At 42.5% G+C, this 17,449-nt stretch overlaps 1 protein-coding gene across 1 annotated transcript in view; it reads left to right on the top strand.

Annotated features, from left to right (window-relative positions):
* Nucleotides 1-17,184, top strand: part of unc79 (unc-79 homolog, NALCN channel complex subunit) — a 32,312-nt gene extending 15,128 nt beyond the window's left edge. Inside the window, exons 19-51 of the mRNA XM_030719494.1 lie at nt 277-504; nt 707-848; nt 1,287-1,366; nt 1,458-1,606; nt 1,739-1,896; nt 2,784-2,965; nt 3,262-3,463; nt 3,576-3,761; nt 4,346-4,414; nt 6,238-6,575; nt 6,704-6,886; nt 7,049-7,211; nt 7,408-7,557; nt 7,692-8,966; nt 9,821-9,922; nt 10,290-10,406; nt 10,865-10,967; nt 11,592-11,732; nt 11,871-11,909; nt 12,037-12,149; nt 12,303-12,388; nt 12,769-12,942; nt 13,204-13,272; nt 13,354-13,464; nt 14,668-14,772; nt 14,881-14,958; nt 15,080-15,169; nt 15,273-15,448; nt 15,572-15,755; nt 15,864-16,067; nt 16,243-16,320; nt 16,423-16,464; nt 16,564-17,184. Of these exons, the coding sequence (XP_030575354.1) occupies nt 277-504; nt 707-848; nt 1,287-1,366; nt 1,458-1,606; nt 1,739-1,896; nt 2,784-2,965; nt 3,262-3,463; nt 3,576-3,761; nt 4,346-4,414; nt 6,238-6,575; nt 6,704-6,886; nt 7,049-7,211; nt 7,408-7,557; nt 7,692-8,966; nt 9,821-9,922; nt 10,290-10,406; nt 10,865-10,967; nt 11,592-11,732; nt 11,871-11,909; nt 12,037-12,149; nt 12,303-12,388; nt 12,769-12,942; nt 13,204-13,272; nt 13,354-13,464; nt 14,668-14,772; nt 14,881-14,958; nt 15,080-15,169; nt 15,273-15,448; nt 15,572-15,755; nt 15,864-16,067; nt 16,243-16,320; nt 16,423-16,464; nt 16,564-16,752 (5,706 nt within the window). The 3' untranslated portion in view covers nt 16,753-17,184. The remainder of the gene's footprint in view (nt 1-276; nt 505-706; nt 849-1,286; nt 1,367-1,457; nt 1,607-1,738; nt 1,897-2,783; nt 2,966-3,261; nt 3,464-3,575; nt 3,762-4,345; nt 4,415-6,237; nt 6,576-6,703; nt 6,887-7,048; nt 7,212-7,407; nt 7,558-7,691; nt 8,967-9,820; nt 9,923-10,289; nt 10,407-10,864; nt 10,968-11,591; nt 11,733-11,870; nt 11,910-12,036; nt 12,150-12,302; nt 12,389-12,768; nt 12,943-13,203; nt 13,273-13,353; nt 13,465-14,667; nt 14,773-14,880; nt 14,959-15,079; nt 15,170-15,272; nt 15,449-15,571; nt 15,756-15,863; nt 16,068-16,242; nt 16,321-16,422; nt 16,465-16,563) is intronic.
* The last annotated feature ends 265 nt before the right edge of the window (nt 17,185-17,449 follow it).

Raw genomic sequence — 17,449 nt, 5'->3', positions numbered from 1 at the left:
GTTGTGTCCTCTTGGTGCGCCATCATATTGTTTCTCATCAGTTCGTAATATTTTTCACTATTCTTGCAGGATGTTTAAAAAAAATCAGCATATCTCCTGTCTTATTGTGTAGCCATCAGACAGTATAGATTAAATCCATTCACTCTTCTCGGTCATTCATATAGAGATACGATATATGATGATAATAATACTCACTGGTGGGATCTTGAGATTTGTGTGTCATGCTCTAATTTTTGTTCCTCTATTTTTATGGTCGTCTCCCTCCCACTGTCCCAGATGGAGCTCCAGGATGACGGTGTGATGCTGGGTCTAGACAGCAGCCTGGGGAAGGATATCGTGGGCATCATCAACAATGTCTTCCAGGCCCCGTGGGGGGGCTCACACACCTGCCAGAAGGATGAGAAGGCCCTAGAGTGCAGCCTGTGCCAATCCAGCATCCTGTGCTACCAGCTGGGCTGTGAGCTCCTGGAGAGGCTGACCCCCCGGGAAGAGATACGCCTGGTGGTGAGACACACAGCATGCATTTTTATGCATCAAATATGAATTAACCTTGTGCATTAGACAGGCAGGGCTTTGAAATGAATGCATGTAACCCCCATATCCCAAACCACATTGCAAAAAAACAACACAGCGTGTCAGGTTGAGCTACCTTTGTTTTGGATTACACAGAATGTAAAGTATGTGCCTTTCACTCATTCCTCCACAGGAGCCCACAGATAGTTTGGAGGAAACGCTGCTCATGCCTCCACCTGATTTTTCCATCGGGGTGGAGAATGAAAGCGAGGAAGGAGACAATCCATGTGGCACCCACACTGACAACCCCAGCAGCCAGTCTCCTGATCATGCATGTGCGTATCAGTTTTGTACTCAATGTTCAAATACAAAAATACCCGCCAGATGACTATCAGTCATCATTAAGGGATACTTGGACGTTTTGGAGTAGATTTTTAATGTATCTAAGCTAGCTGCTGTTTGCGACTTCATAATTTACAGAATACTTTGGAAATACAGATATTTGTTTGTTTTTAAAGAGTTTTCTAGTGGAATAGTTTGATAGCACACTCATGTACAGCCTCACTCAATACACTAGGAGGGGTGCCTATCCAAAAAACAGTCATGTACACAAACCCCTATAAGATGGAAACTTTTTAACATACCCATAATAACTGAGATATTATGGGTATGTAGGAAAGGTTGGTAGCTACTGCTATTGATGAACAGTCTTTTTGCTGCAGTACAAAATAAATTAAAATATCAGCTGTTTGTAACGGTTCTCCTTCTTTCAGCAATGAAGACCAACTCTGATAAGAAATTCTCCTACCAGCAGCTCCCTGTGTCTTTGAAGCTTATATACACCATTCTGCAGGTGCTTGGTCTGAATAACTAGAGGCATTCAAAAATGTTTCTTGTGATTTATTTGAGTGTACATGTGATACATTTCTCTTCTGTATTTTCAGGAAATGTCCAAGTTTGAGGAGCCTGATATTTTGTTCAACATGCTGAACTGCCTTAAGATCCTGTGTCTCCATGGAGAGTGTTTATACCTCGCCCGTAAGGATCACCCACAGTTTCTGGCCTACATCCAGGAGAAGATGCTCATCCCTTGGTGTGTCCAATAAACACTCTTCATAAAAGATGCAGGGAAACCGAACCTGTTCATGGAAGCATTTGTTTGCAGCTTTTGATTATGCTTACTCCCTGACTGCCGTTTGTGCTTGTGTTTATTCCTTTTTTTCAGCCTGTGGTCGATGCTGAAATCAGAGTTTTGCCAGCTGGCTTCGTTGGCTGTGCCCCAGCTTCTCCATGCCCTCTCTTTGTCACACGGGGCAGACATCTTTTGGAACCTCATCAACACAAACTTCAACAGCAAAGACTGGAAAATACGATTTGAAGCTGGTGAGCGATAACGTAGCAGTTTAAATTTCACGCTGTATGACTTCTTAGGATGGTCATACACAATATGTGTCTTCATATGCAGATATGCTCACCAACAATTTAATTTTTTTGGCTTTATGGTTTGTCTTTGTGGTTGTGATTGTAAACGAATAAGAGGAGGTTCTGTTTATATAATAGGCTTCCCAAACCACTGCCTGCCCACATCTTCCCTATGTGTTGCCATGGTTACCTTGGTACAGGCAGCAAAGGGGAATTGTGGGATTAATGAGGGTTTTTTTTTCTCCACCTTTGCTGATTGACGAAGAGGAGCTATTTGTTCTATCCATGTAGTCAAATGATGCATCACAATGTCAGCTCGAAATGCTGTTTATCTGTGTCGTGACCATGAGCATTTATAATGTTATTATACCCATTTAGTAGGGTAGAAATATTGGTATAAATCTACAAATGCATGTAAATATATTCCTAAATGAAGTCAACTAGTGTTCTGACTCTCACTGCACAGTCCCACACTCACCCACACGACACCTAGCAGTCAACACCAGAGCGGCTGAGAGCTCATGGATAAAAGAGTACAGCATCTATTTTTAGATTTTAATCTGAGTCATGACAAGTAAATCACTTTATTGAAAGCATCTTCTTTGCTTAAAGAAAAATCCAAATTGTTTCACCATTGCATTATGCAAAGACAAGTATATGCAAAGACTACTACTACCTAGTAGCTAAGTCATACATTAACTCATCTTAGTCATCTTCTTCCATGACCTCATAGCTGATTCTGTTTATTAAATCATGGTAATTATATCAGGACATCTAGCAGCTCAGTTGCTCTGTCTTTGTCTGCAGTAGTAATTCATCTTCTCTCTATTCTCACGAAATCCTCACAGTCGAGAAGGTGGCAGTGCTGTGTCGTTTCCTGGACATTGGTGCAGTGACCAAAAACCACTTGCTGAAGTATGCTTTGGCTCACGCTTTCTGCTGCTTCCTGGCCTCTGTGGAGGACGTCAACCCAGCTGTGGCCACCAGAGCCAGACTGCTACTGGACACAATCAAGAGGCCATCCCTGCAGGTAATCTGCTCTTGAGTCTGACAAGTTTTAAGCAGCAAAATTTCTGTTTAGGAAATAATTGGAATTATTTTTAAATTAATAGGGAGTTTTTGCATAATGGAGGATGAATGCTAAGACAGGATATCTTAGTGTTTATTTAATTATAGTTCAGTATTTTATATATATATATATATATATATATATATACTTTCAAAATTGACACATTAACTGGAGAAATGCTGTGAAATACTGTGAAAAAAACATCTGGCGTTCATATTTATCCTGCATGTCTGTTTGTGTGTGTTGTGCATTTTTAGGGCTTATGTCTGTGCCTGGATTTCCAATTTGACACTGTGGTGCGAGATCGCCCCATTATTCTCAGTAAACTCCTACTACTGCACTTTCTGAAGAAAGATATTCCCGCCCTTAGCTGGGAGTTTTTTGTCAATCGTTTTGAAACATTATCTCTGGAGGCTCAGCTACACCTGGACTGCAATAAAGAGTTTCCCTTCCCTACTAGTATGTATCTGCCATGTCCCCATTCAGATTATTTTTTCTTTTACACCCGTAAGAGAAGATGTATAACTTACCAGTGCTTCAAATAACTTTTGCAATCCTCGCTTTCTGACAGCCATTACAGCTGTACGCACCAATGTAGCTAACCTTAGTGATGCAGCAATGTGGAAGATACGACGGGCCCGTTTCGCCAGGAATCGCCAAAAGAGTGTGCGTTCCCTCCGTGACAGTGTGAAAGGAGGCACAGAGGCCCAGTCTAAAAGAGCATTTTCACTCCCGGAGTCACTGAGCAACCGACTACGTGAGTAGCAGAAATCAGCTGTCAGTCTTCATTTTTATTCCTAACCTGTGCCAAAAAAAGGCTGTTGTCAAAAAGTGTTTGCAAATAGCGTTTGAGACTTTTTAAAGTGCTTTGGCTGAGATCATATGACATAGAAGTCCATCAAAGTATCTTAAAATCAACTCTCTGTTTGATAAATGACCTGCCGTTTTAGTTTCTGTCACAATGCGGTGATCATTGCTAATTTCAAATTCCTTGTGGGCAAAAAAAAATCCTTTTCTATTTGCAAATACTGTTTGACCAAAGTCCTGCCCCATTTTCCTAATGTTTCTCCCTCACTTATATGTTCCCAGCGTTCATTTCACTTAAATGTTTTATCTGTGGCACTCCACAGAAGGCTGTCTGAGTTTCTGAGATTCTGGGATGTGAAACTCGCGCTGGCTTCAAATACAATGGGTTTATTTGGCTGTTAATCTTGATAACATTTGGATTTCATACTTCCTTTGTGCGCACATGTGTTGGATGATGATGAAACTCAGACATGTGTCCTGTGCTATCTCCCCTGTACACTGTCTTAAATTATGCTCTTCATATGTGGTTTTTAGCTCTAAGGCTTACGAGGCAAGAGTTCTCTGCCCCGACACTGGGAGATATGATAGAGAAAGTCCTGCCAGGTAAATAACATTCCAAATCTTCACAGTCACCTCATATTGGAGAAAAAGTGCAGTAAGACTATCACAAAAATGGACTATGTGAAAATATGAAATGTACAGCACTGTGGAAAAGTCTCATTTCTTTATATTTTGTTTCCAATGAGATGGACTTCGGTTAATTTTTAAAGTGCTGTTGAGCAGCAGTACTTCAGGCTTTCAAAGTCCAGTCTTTGGACCTGACCATTTTCAGAGGAATGTGTTTTTGTTTGTTAAGCCTTTCAACACTGACCTATGAGTCAGTCAAGCATAAAAAAAATGCACCTAACTCAAGGGATGACGCAGTGTTGTGTCTACAAATAATAGACAGCTACATTTTAAATTGTATCTTTCGGTACTTTGTTACTAGCAGCCTGTTGCAAAAACATATGATTTGTTCCCATTTCTTTGGTTGAATCTACAAAAAATGCTGAAAAAAGATCACACAGTTTAAACAGGTCACTCCCAAAGAGCTATTAGCTGAAAACCTGACATATCTCAGCATGGTGTGCAGGATGTTCTTAAAAAAATCTGAAGAAACTGGACAAGTGAAAGACAAAAGAAGAAGTGGCAGGCCCAAAAATATTTACAGCAGATGAAAAGTATTTGAAAGTCATGTCCTGAAGAAAAAAACAGCAAAGACCTGACACAGGACCTGAGAGATGCATCTGGACCTTCAGTCAGTTCATCTACTGCTCACTGAAGCCTCATCAGAAATGGTCTCAGTGGAAGGGCGGCTGTCAAGAAAGCATTTAAGGAAGGGAAACAGGGAGAAAAGGCTGAGGTACTGTATGCCAAATTAGACAAGAACTGGACTGAAAATCAGGGACATCAGGTCTTATGGAGTGATGACGTTTTTGGCTCAAATCTTTGGCCATACGTATGTTAGTCAGGACAGAGGTACATCAGTGAGTGTCTACAGCCATCTGTAAAGCATGGTGGAGGCTCTGTCATAGTTTGGGCTGCAAGTGATGTTGGGAATCTTGTCAAAAATGATGGAATTATGAATGGAGAAAAGTACAGTCAGATTTTGATCCACCTTGTAATACCATCTGGAAAGCATCCGATTGCCATGTTTGATTTTTTCAGCATGACAGTGATGCCAGTGCAGTAAAAGCATACCTGGATAGAAAACCACACAATGGAACACTATCAGTGATGGATTGGCCTCCCCAGAACTTGGACCTCAACACTACTGAAGCAGTCATCTTGACATAGAACAAAAGGCAGCCAACATCCAAAGAAGAGCTTTGAATGTTCTTTAAGAAGCCTGGAGAACTATTCCTGAACACTACTGAAAGAAATTACAAGAAAGCTGCCTCAGAGAGTTCAGACTGTGTTGAAGAATAAATGTGCTCATACCAAATATTGACTTTAAAGCTTGTTAGAATTGTACAAACTGTTTTTGCTTTGTATACTGTATTTCCATGTAAGTTTGCACATGTTGCAATAAATTACTATTTTCCCAGCAAAATATAAAGCAATGAAGGGTGTCTCAAGACTTTTGCACAGTACTGTAGATTCAAAAAAATAATGTTTGCTCTCTAGTGAAAGTCATTGTTGTTTCATCCTGCCTTCTGGCCTAAAGCAATTCTGACAAAGGAAAGAACAGTTAGTCTGTTGTGTGTTTATCCCATTTACACATTCCATGAACACATTACAGTGATGTATGCATACAGCATGATGATGGCTCCAGTTCTGTGGGCAGAGATATGGACAGGATGAGCTGACACCCCCTCACCTCTGTGCTGTTATCCTCCCTGCTACCGCACCCCTGCCCTCTCCCCGTTTTATGCCCCTGTCTGCAGCACGTTTTCTCCCGCACTTTAACCCTGACGCTTCAGCCCCTCTTGCAGGCCAGACCCCTTCTCCCGAGGACGACACCATCATCAGAGACCTGCTCCCTGAGAACGCTGGCGTCGATCACCAGACGGTTCACCAGCTGATCATGGTCCTCATGAAATTCATGGCCAAAGACCAAAGCAGTGCTGAGGCAGATATTGGCAGTGCCAAGGCTTTCAACACAGTGAAGCGTCATCTGTATGTGCTGCTGGGCTATGATCAACAGGAAGGCTGTTTCATGATCGCACCTCAGAAGATGCGCACCTCTACCTGCTTCAATGCCTTCATTGCTGGCATTGCACAAGTGACTGACATAAAATCTGTTTTCACATTTTTCTGAATATATGTTTGTACTTGCATGTTTGGTTTATTGTGAGAGAGTTTACCTGTACATCATACCTGCTAGTGAATTTAACTGGTGTTTGCTCACAGGTACTGGACTACAACATTAGTTTGGGAAAGCAGCTGCTCCCCCTTGTGGTCCAGGTGTTGAAGTACTGCACATGTCCCCAGCTGAGGCACTATTTTCAGCAGCCTCCTCGTTGCTCCCTGTGGGCCCTGAAACCACACATTCGGCAGATGTGGCTCAAAGCACTGCTAGTTATCCTTTACAAGGTACTTAATCTTTTTTTATTGCAAGGGTAGTTGTACATGCAGTCTGGCAGATAATGTCAACTAGCCTCTAAGATATTTCTTATTTTTTTTGTAACATAGTTTCTTCAATCTTATAAATGACTGCTATACAAAGTGAACTTGCCTATTTTTTATGCACATTAGTACCCTTACAGAGATATGGATGGCAGTAAAGTGGTCCTCCATTTGATCCACATCACCATCAACACACTGAATGCACAGTATCACAGCTGTCGCCCCCATGCTACAGCAGGACCACTCTACAGTGACAACTCCAACATAAGCCGCTATAGTGAGAAAGAAAAAGGTGGGAGAAGTAACAAATGTTGTTTACCTCAGCAGCAGACTTCTCTAATGCTTAGACTATCTTACTGTAGTATATCTCATAGATCTTAAAGCTGCAATAGGATGGAGGAGACATCTTATTTAGTCAGGTTTAGGCTTTTTAATGCAACATAAATGCAGTTCTCATGGACATTTTACATATTTTTCCTCAATATTAGAAGAGGACAGTGTATTTGATGAGTCAGATGTCCATGACACGCCGACTGGTGCTGCTAACAAGGAGTCACAGACCTTCTTTGCTCGCCTGAAGAGGATTGGTGGCAGCAAGTCTGTGAAATACCAGCCGGTAGAGCTGAATGCCAAGCGAAGTAAGAGGCAGAGGCTTTCTGGTCAAGTGCTGTATATGTTAAACATATCGATTCAATCTTTTTCAGCAGTTTTTTTTTTTTTTTGTGACTTTGTGGATTGTTACTTTAACTCTAATTTTTCTTATTTTTATCAGGTGAAATTGAGCTGTCAGAGTATCGTGAAGCTAGTGCCCTTCAGGACAGCATCCTGCACTGTGTGAGGGAGGAGAGCACCAGGAAGAAGAGGCTACAGGCCATCCACAAGCAGAAGTCTTTGGATATTTCCAACACGGACTCCATTCTCTTTAGTCTGGATGAACATCGGCGTAAGTCCTGCATTGATCGTTGTGACCTGCAGGCACCACCTGTGGTTCTGCCCCCATCCTCCACTACGCCTCACAACAGGCATCATGGGAAAGGATCCTTTAATGGCTCTTCAGTTCGAGTTGATCCTGTGGACCGACGGGGGTCTCGAGGCGGCCAGTCTGACATCTCTAAGCCTGTCATACCAGAGGTCCGCCTCAGCTGCATGGAGACCTTTGAGGACAAAGCAGATCAGGGCTCTTTGGAGGGATCAGCTCAGGGGAAGGAGGATCAAGACCTGATTGACCTCTCCTCTGACTGCACCTCAATTCCAGAAAAACACTCACTGCTCTCCATGTCTGACAGTGACTCCTTGGTCTTTGAACCGCTACCACCTCTGAGGATTGTGGAGAGTGATGAGGAGTTTGATCTTAACACCATCATAGGCTCCAAGTTTAGTGGGAGTCCAAAAGTCTCAGCTTCTCCTGCAAGCAGCAACACTTTGCGACTGTCCCCTGTTGTTCAGGTGAGTGTGGAGGACTGCTCCACTGACAAAAAGACCTGGGACCTTGTGGTGGGAGAGGGTTGCTCGCAGCAAACATTTGAAGAAAAGAAGCCTAACCGTGTGCCCTACAGCACCTCTCTGGATCTCCCTGACCGATCAGAGAATGTCTCCCACGAAAGCCCCATGACCCTAAAGCAGAAGAGAGACCTGCTAAGAAAGTCCCCACATGTCCCAGTCACCTCGCTCGATGACATGTCTGTGACCCCTGAAGAAATGAGGACACTTTTGGGACCCAGCACAAGTCCATCTGGGAGGACTATCTTCCTTGACATCCCCGAAGACAAAGCAGAGCCGCTTTCCTCACCAGAGAAAAGCAAGAGTAACAGCAACGATGAAGAAGGAGATGGAGATGATGAAGAAGAGGATGACATGGGTGACGAAGTAGACAGTGACCCCAAACCTGACAACGCCGATGAGAATGACGAAGCTGAGTTTAAAATCCAGATTGTTCCCCGGCAACGTAAGCAGAGGAAGATAGCCGTGAGCGCCATCCAGAGGGAGTACCTGGACATCTCGTTCAACACATTCGACAAGCTGGGTGGTGAGCAGACCACAGAAACAGGTAAGGAGGAAGGATACATAAACACAAATAAGAAGTTTAGAAAGCAAAGCGGTCCTTATTTACAGCAGTTATCTGGGCACATTAGATTTTCCAGTGTGCTGGTGCTGATTTCAGACAGAAAATCTTGTAAAACCTTATTTATCACTTTTCGTCCAAGTGTGGTCAAAAGTGAATATTTTAACAGATCGAACTAGAATAAATTCCTCTAAACTCAGAGCACTATAGCCCATTTACTACAAATATTTTCTACTTTAAGGCAGAGAAAGACTTTCCTGAGGTGTTGTCACAGTTTATTTTTATTCTCCTGACTCTCACATCAGCTGTTTCTTGGTGCTTGACGTAAGCCTACAGAGATGCTGCCTTTAGTTAATATACCAGCAGCTTAGAAAAATAGCTTGTGACCGTGAACACTGCTTACAACTCTTAACTATATTTTACCTTAATTCTATTCATCTTCTTATTTCACTATTATTTATCTCTCTGGAAGTCTTTATTGCTGTTTTAAATGTGCCATTTTCTTACATTTCTTTCTTTATGAAATGTTTATTTTATCATCAGAGTAAAATGATCATACCATTACCATTATCATTATCAGTGAACTAACTACTCCAGCCTGGCATTGCCCTGTATGTTGTTGGTTTTTTGTGTTTTGTGTACTTTTCCCATTACACAAACACTTCAACAGAAGACCGAGGCAGAATTTTATTGTATTTTTATCGCTCGTATGGCACTGAATTGTGCCACTAGTGAAGGTTATACATTTGTTTATTGTTTTGCTGATTATTATTAGATTACTACTGGTATATATTCTGATGCCAATGCCCCGCCCATCATTCATGCACATTGCCTCGCAGATCACAAAGTTATGTCTACTTTGGAAAAGCCGCGAGAATCTGCCTCAGCACCAACTCTCGAAGCTGCTATACCTGAAACAAGTCATCGCTCTTCAGTATCAAGTACGAGCCAAGCACTTACTCCATAATCTTTTTACCAAATTCAGTCAAATAGTTTTTTTTTTTTGTGTATTACTAGTTTTCTGTCTAATATATTATAACCTATAATTTATGTATTTTTCTTTACAGATTCAATTTTATAATGGAGTTTGAAATGCCGAATAAATATATTTGGATATCTTATTCAAATTTCTGAGAACATTTAATGTTTTATGCCTTAATTTCTAACTAGTTTCACTCGAAACTGTTGCAATAAACGTTTAGTTCATCAGGACCGTCTCCCTCGGTTACACATGGCCTACACGCAACTGTTATTGGTACAGCTGAAGTGAGTTAAACCCAGGTACTGTTTTCTTTGTGTGACCTCTAGCTCAGTACCGGCAGGTGAAACGAGGCTCTCTGGGAGCTTTAACCATGAGCCAGCTTATGAAGAGACAGCTGGAGCATCAGTCCAGTGCACCACACAACATCTGCACCTGGGAGACGGGTCAGTAACAGACATTTTTTTCTGTTATGGCTTTTTGAGGAGACGCTGTGACATAGCGACACATGCAAGAACACCAGACACCAATGACAATAAGCTGAAATCAAAAGAAAAAGATAGTAATATAGCCTCTAAAAAATGAACATGAATGCTTTGGTATTTAGTTCTTCTATGAGTTTGAAAAACTTAGAAGGAAACTTAAATCAAATTCATTGAATTGAATTTACATCTTTTTTACTGAACTCATTTTAGTAACATATTATTTTAGCAATGATGTAAGAATGATATTTTTAAATTGCCACAAAAATCCTCTTATGTACATGCCACATTTCCTACATTATTACATTGGCACCCCCAAGAGGCGGGGTACACCCTGGACAGGCCGGCAGTCTGCCGCAGGGCTGTAGTTGTGTTATTGTTCCCCTAAATGTTATTTTATGACTGATATTTTTCCTTGGTAGGTCCTACAAAGACCAGCCTCCTCTCAGCGCCAAGCACAGTCAGCATGTTTGTCCCTGCACCCGAGGAGTTCATTGATGAGCAGCCTACCACCATGTCTGACCGGTGAATTAATCACTCAGTAGCTGCATCCATCAAGTCATAGTAAAAACACTGTTACACAGGGTGTGATTTGGCAGGGAGATGGGGTCTACAGATGTGGGTAAAAGAGGGACAATGTGCTGAAGACAACTCTACAGGAAAGCAGAAAAATTAATCTGTGGAACAGTGGAATATTTAATGATTTTTTCTTTAAACTGACAGTATTTTGTGCTTTTGCATTTTACATTATTTCTTTTAGAAGTTAAATGGTGCAGCTGGTCAAATAGCGATAAGTGGAAGGAGGATTTAATTCTGGCATATTAAGCCATTTGTATTGTTTGGTTGTGAAGCACAAGACTTGGAATATTGTGTATATTATTTTTTCATTTCATTAAAAGCTCCGGCTGTGAGCACTGTTGAAACAGTTTGCAAGGGGCAGCCAGTCAGGAGAAAGTGGGCTCAAAGGGAGGAGAGTTAAAACTGCTTGTTCCAGACTCTGGATGAACTGAGGGGCTGAACAGAGCTGTAAATAATGCAAAGGTTTTCTAGTGGCATCCAAAAAAAAAAAAAGTCTGGAGCTTGAAATGAGCATGATAGATCTGCTCTAATGCTAAATCTACCCTGGTGTATTTCTATGTGATGTTTCAGGTGTCGGGATTGTGCGGCTGTTCTGGAAGAATATGACGAGGAGACCCTCAGCCTTGCTGTGGTAGTTCTCTCCATGTTCATTCACCTCAGCCCAGATTTGGCTGCTCCTATGCTTCTCGACATCATGCAGTCTGTGGGCAGGTACAACAGCTCCAGTAACCGTCCCTGCAATCTCCATCCACACAGCACTTCACCATTAAATGAAGTTTCATAACTCACTCTTAGAGCTCATGCATAATTCATCTCCGAGTCCTAATCCGCTGCTTTGACTTCTCTCAGGTTGGCATCTAGTGGCAATTTTTCTGGACAAGCTGAGAGGTATGAGACATAAAAGCCATAACACCAGTGTGTTCAGATGTTCACTGTGCTTATAGATGAATTTAATAATATACGGAAAGTGTAACTGCCCTTCCAACACAGCCACTCTCCCTGTGATGTCTTGCAGTATGTTGATTCCCGGGAATGTAGCAGGTGTAGCCAAGCAGTTCCTGCGCTGCATGTTTCACCAGCTGGCCCCTAACGGCATCTTACCTCAGCTCTTCCAGAGTAACATAAAAGGTCTGTTTAAAAACCTTAAAATGTGCATTTCTATAGGGATTCACTTTGAACTTTTTATAGCAGGAATTATTTTGTAAGCTGTAGGAGCTGCTATGATACAGTTTAACATCATAAATTCCCATTGTACAAACTGTTTCCTTCTTTTTTTAACAGATGGAAGTTTTCTGAGAACACTTGCATCCTCGCTGATAGATTTTAATGAGCTGAGCTCTGTTGCTGCTCTCAACATGCTCCTCGAGGTGGGATTTTTCTTCCCTTTTGTGTGTTGAGCCGTTGAACCAGCAGAAGGCGCTCTTGTCAAAGCAAAAGATTTTGTGTCTCCGGCTGCATGTGCAGCATAGGGCCATCTTAAATAGCACATTATCAGGGCATTTCAAGAAACCCGCTTTGATCTGCACACCTTTACGAGTTTATTGCTTTTGATAGCTAAATAAAATGCACAGCTAAGAACCTATTCATGCATGGGTTCAACCAAGCAGTCATCTGTCCTTCAGTGTCCTAAATCCCCTGCTCTCATTATGAGTATTGTGACTGATCAGGAGTGAAATGATGGAAATGTCTTCACTTATAGAATTTCATTATATAACTCTTTTATGGTTTATGGCTCCCTGCACTCCAGGGCTTGAACAACAAAAAGAGTCTTCCAGCAGGGGGCACAATGCTGCACTGCTTGGACAACATTGCCACCTTCATGGAGGCTCTCCCCATGGACTCTCCTAGCAACCTGTGGACAACCATCTGCAACCAGTTCCAGACCTTCCTCACAAAACTACCTTCTGTGCTTCCTCTGAAGGTAGATATCAACTCTTCCGTGCACTTAGTCATGGTCTGATATGCTTTAATGTGATTATGGTCTGAGGAAAAAGCATCTAGTGGTGCCCTTGTCGGGATAAATAGGACAGAGTCTTAAAATTGTAATTGATTTCACTCTGACGCTTTTACCTTCAAGGTCAAATTAGCGTGTAATCAGTATATCTCTTGCATTGCACCATGCAATCATTTGCAACCTTAAAAGCATGGGGGTCAAATTATTTTGCGATATGTGTCTCATTAGTGTCCCATGGATTCCAGTTTAAGGATTATCATTTGCCTGCTGAAAATCCCAACAATAAATGCAACTCGGGTGAGTTCAAAGCAGAACATCAGGTTCTCCACTTTCTGTCCTTTAATAACTAACCTTGCCTTCTCTTCCTCCATCTCACAGAGTCTCCTGGAGCCCTTTTCCAAGCTGCTGAGCTTTGTCATCCAGTATGGCACATTCAGCCTCTCCTACCTTGTAGAGCTATGCGGACTTTGTTATAAAGCCTTCAATAAGGTACTTTTGTGTGTCTGCAGCTTGTATGAAGTTCTGAAAGAGTTAAACCCTTCAAACTAATCTGCAGTTTTAATATTTGAGCTCCTGTTTGCTGGCCTCTCCGTCATCGGTGCTACACCTACTTCCCCGACTCTACAGTCAGCCAGAAATATGGCTTTGTGAGTCACAGATGATTAAATAGGCAATCAGCCAGTATTGATTAACATGATTAGTTGGTGTGCTAGGGCCGAGAATATATGGCGCGTTTCTCAGTGGCTACCTCAGACGGCGATGGAGCCAGGGCTGTCTGCACTGTTCAGCCAGATGGATCCTCAGTCCTCCACCACTGTCAGCGCTGCATGGTTTATACCTCTTGTGGTATTGATTTTTTTTATAGCCGCTTTAATTCTTGACCTTATAATATCCACATTTCAAAATTCAGAGTTGCTCTGAATGATTGCGTTTGGAACTTGCCCTGTGCAGTTTTTTTTATGGCAAGGTGAGGCGTCTGCGAAGAGCTGATTTTCCAGCCGGTTCAGTTAATTTTGGAGGTCGGGTGTTAAGGAGACGCAGTTGGGCTCTCTGGACCTACTAAATCTGGTGACACCATGCACCATTTATCACCGCTGCATTGCACTATATGTGGCTGAGCTGTCTAGCTTGAGAACAGCCTTTTAATTTGCTATTTGCCAAACTTACATGCTCCATTAAGTTTTAATCATGAGAGTGCTGCATACAGGTACGTGCATTAACAAGCCACACAGTGAGAAATGTCAGAAGCAGCTCTGCATTCTGCATGAGCACAAGATCATGTGGCTGCTCCTAACATAAGCAAACATGACTGCAAAGAGGAAGCGAGAGACAAACTGGAAGTCAGAAGATGACAGTGTGGTTTGTAAACAGGCAGCTGGGCTTTGTGTGGAAGGGATGAACAAAGAGAGCAGCCTGTCCTCAGGGAAGGGAGAAGGCAGCCTGACAGCCTCATCTGAGCTGCCTGGGACTCTGGGAGGAGAGATCTGGACTGGCCTAAATCTACTCCTCAGCTTTCACTATTCTCTGTCTCCCAGCTTCCCTCCCTCCCCTCTCGCTGCCTGTCCTTCCCCCTCTATTCAAGCTACAGAGTTTATGCTCTCCGCACAGCATGAGTAAGGGAGAGTGATAATAGAAAAAGGCAGTCTTGCTGCATCAGTACATTTACTCCACTCTCTATCTTCTCGCATCCAGGAGAGAGATAAGTTCTACATGTCCCGCATTGTGGTGTTAGAGCTCCTGCAGGCTCTCAAGTTCAAGTCTCCACTGCCTGATACAAACTTGTTACTCCTGGTTCAGGTAAAAAAAAAAAAAAAAACTCTCTCAACCATCTTGGTTTACAAGAACCAGTAAATCACCGTGTTTCAACCTGACTGCAATTCTAAAACTCACTGTGGATTTTGCCAGTTTGTTTGTGCAGATATCGGCACACGGCTAGCGGAATCCACCATCATCCAAAAGCACATGATCTCAACGCTGCCGGGGGTGAGACTTAAATCGCTGTGTGCTACAATCTTATTAAAATCTGCCTCACAAAACAGCAGGAAATATAGATAGGCTCCACTGTGATTCCTCTTGAAGGGTAAACTGCTGTTTCTTTCTACAGTGCACGACGGCAGCAATGGAATGCATGCGACAATATATAAGTGAGCTCTTGGACTTCATTGCAGATATGCACACACTAACCAAACTTAAAGTAAGTCTTGTTCTTTGTGTGAGGGCCACAGGTTGTATTTGTCTCATATGTAGAATTTTTTCATCCTTATCTTTTTTTTTTTTACTCCAAATCTGCTCTTCAGAGCCATATGAAGGCTTGTTGTCAGCCACTGCATGAGGACACTTTTGGGGGCAACCTGAAAGTGGGCTTGGCACAAGTCGCAGCCATGGAGATCAGCAAAGGCAATCACCGCGATAACAAAGCTGTGGTGCGTTATCTTCCCTGGCTTTATCATCCGCCATCCACCATGCAACAAGGGTAAGAATGACAAGACTAAGAGGAGGACTGACTTCATTAGAAAAAGTAATGGTGAAATATTTGGATAGACTGTAATGTGAATTGATTTGTTAAGCTCATTTGAATTTCTTTCTTTCTCTGCAGGCCAAAAGAATTCATTGAATGCGTGTCTCATATTCGTCAGCTGTCCTGGCTTCTTTTGGGCTCCCTGACACACTGTGCCCTGCACCAGGGCTCCACCTCCTGCATGCCCATCCCTCTCGACGCTGGCTCCCACATTGCAGATCATCTTATCGTCATACTGATTGGCTTCCCAGAACAGTCGAAGGTCTGGCACACGCAAATCTCTTCAATTGATCATACTTATGTTTTTGCTGATGTGATCTGTAGCACCCGCAATGGCCTTTTCAGCTTTGGTCTTGGTCTTTGTCCTTAGACGTCGGTGCTGCACATGTGCTCCCTGTTCCACGCCTTCATGTTCGCCCAGTTGTGGACCATCTACTGTGAGCAGGCAGCCGCTGCTCCGTCCCTGCAGAACCAGAACCAGACAGAGTTTTCCTCCAGCGCCATCCTCACCGGTCTCGAGTTCTGGAGTCGAGTTACACCCAGCATCCTGCAGCTTATGGCCCACAATAAAGTCGTAAGTGCTGTGCCATATCCTTTGGAAACATCTATCTGAGATGGGCAGGATTGTGGCTGTGGAAGAATGGAGGGGGGCTTGTTCATAAACAGAATGTGATTTTCTCCTTTTAATATTGTGAATAAACGTTAAATATGTTACACAAAATTAAGTCTATTTCATATTTTTGTCTCAGATGGTAGAGATGGTGTGTCTTCACGTCATTAGTTTGATGGAAGCCCTGCAGGAATGCAACTCAACCATCTTTGTCAAGGTCTGCTATAACTCCAGCATCGTTCCATATGGACAGTACTGTATATTGTCTCCATAACATGTAGCATAATATTTATTCATTCATCTTCATTTTTTTCTTTAGTTAATTCCTATGTGGTTACCCATGATTCAGTCAAATCTTAAGGTAAGGCTTTTTAAATCATGCAGATTAATGATAATTACAAGTAACTACTGACTGATTTCAAACTGAAACATTGTCATTATCTCTGCTTTCCACTTTAAGCATCTGTCTGCAGGGCTGCAGTTGCGTCTTCAGGCCATCCAGAACAGGGTGAACCACCAGTGTCTGCAGGGCCAGACGTCTGGAGCCCCTCCATTCGCCCTGCGCAAATGGCTGCAATGCACCCAATTTAAGATGGCTCAGGTGGAGATCCAGTCATCTGAGGCTGCCTCACAGTTTTACCCTATGTGACCTGCTCTGTGGTCAGCTCTGCCTCACCTGGGTCCTTAGGCCTGCATGCATCTACTCTGGCTGAATGTGATTTAAAAAAAAAAAAAGGACTCTTACATAAACTGGATGCTGTGTGGGATTTGTTTGAAATGAATCATTTTCAGAACCTTTAGTATATGTACAGTAAATCTATACTATTTTAAAATACTAGCACTGGAACTGGACTGTGTAGAAGAACTGTGTCAGGTGCCCAATCTGTTGCATTCAGCAGATTTGAAGAGTCAGATGACTGTAGAGGATTTACACAGACCCATGTTAGTAACAGCAAGGGTCCGAAAACAAATGCTTGTTTAATCTTAGATATGTTCACTCTGTGACATTCATATCCTATCACTTTTTAAGTTGCTTGGTTGCAAGCTGAATAATAAAAGTACAAGTTTTTCTAAACATTGAGACGCTTTGACATTTCAAATGAATTGCCGACCCTTTAAAAATTCAAATATGACATTTTCTGCCCTTTGATGTCCTGACTGATGGGGAAAATGCCCAGCTTACTATAATGTGGATGGTAGAGTGATAAGATCAGCTCTGCTGGCTACTCCTCTGAGTGAGAAAAGCTCAGGTGTCTACGAGAAAACGACATGACATGCATTACCCAGCTCCTGGCTGAGATTCTTGTCAGACTGTCAGTCATGCTGCCTTTTGCCATCAGAGCTTG

Source organism: Archocentrus centrarchus, chromosome 22 (genome assembly GCF_007364275.1).
Source record: "Archocentrus centrarchus isolate MPI-CPG fArcCen1 chromosome 22, fArcCen1, whole genome shotgun sequence".
Lineage (NCBI taxonomy): Eukaryota > Metazoa > Chordata > Actinopteri > Cichliformes > Cichlidae > Archocentrus > Archocentrus centrarchus.
The sequence above is the reverse complement of the archived record's forward strand: the minus strand, read 5'-3'. Positions and strand labels throughout refer to the sequence as shown.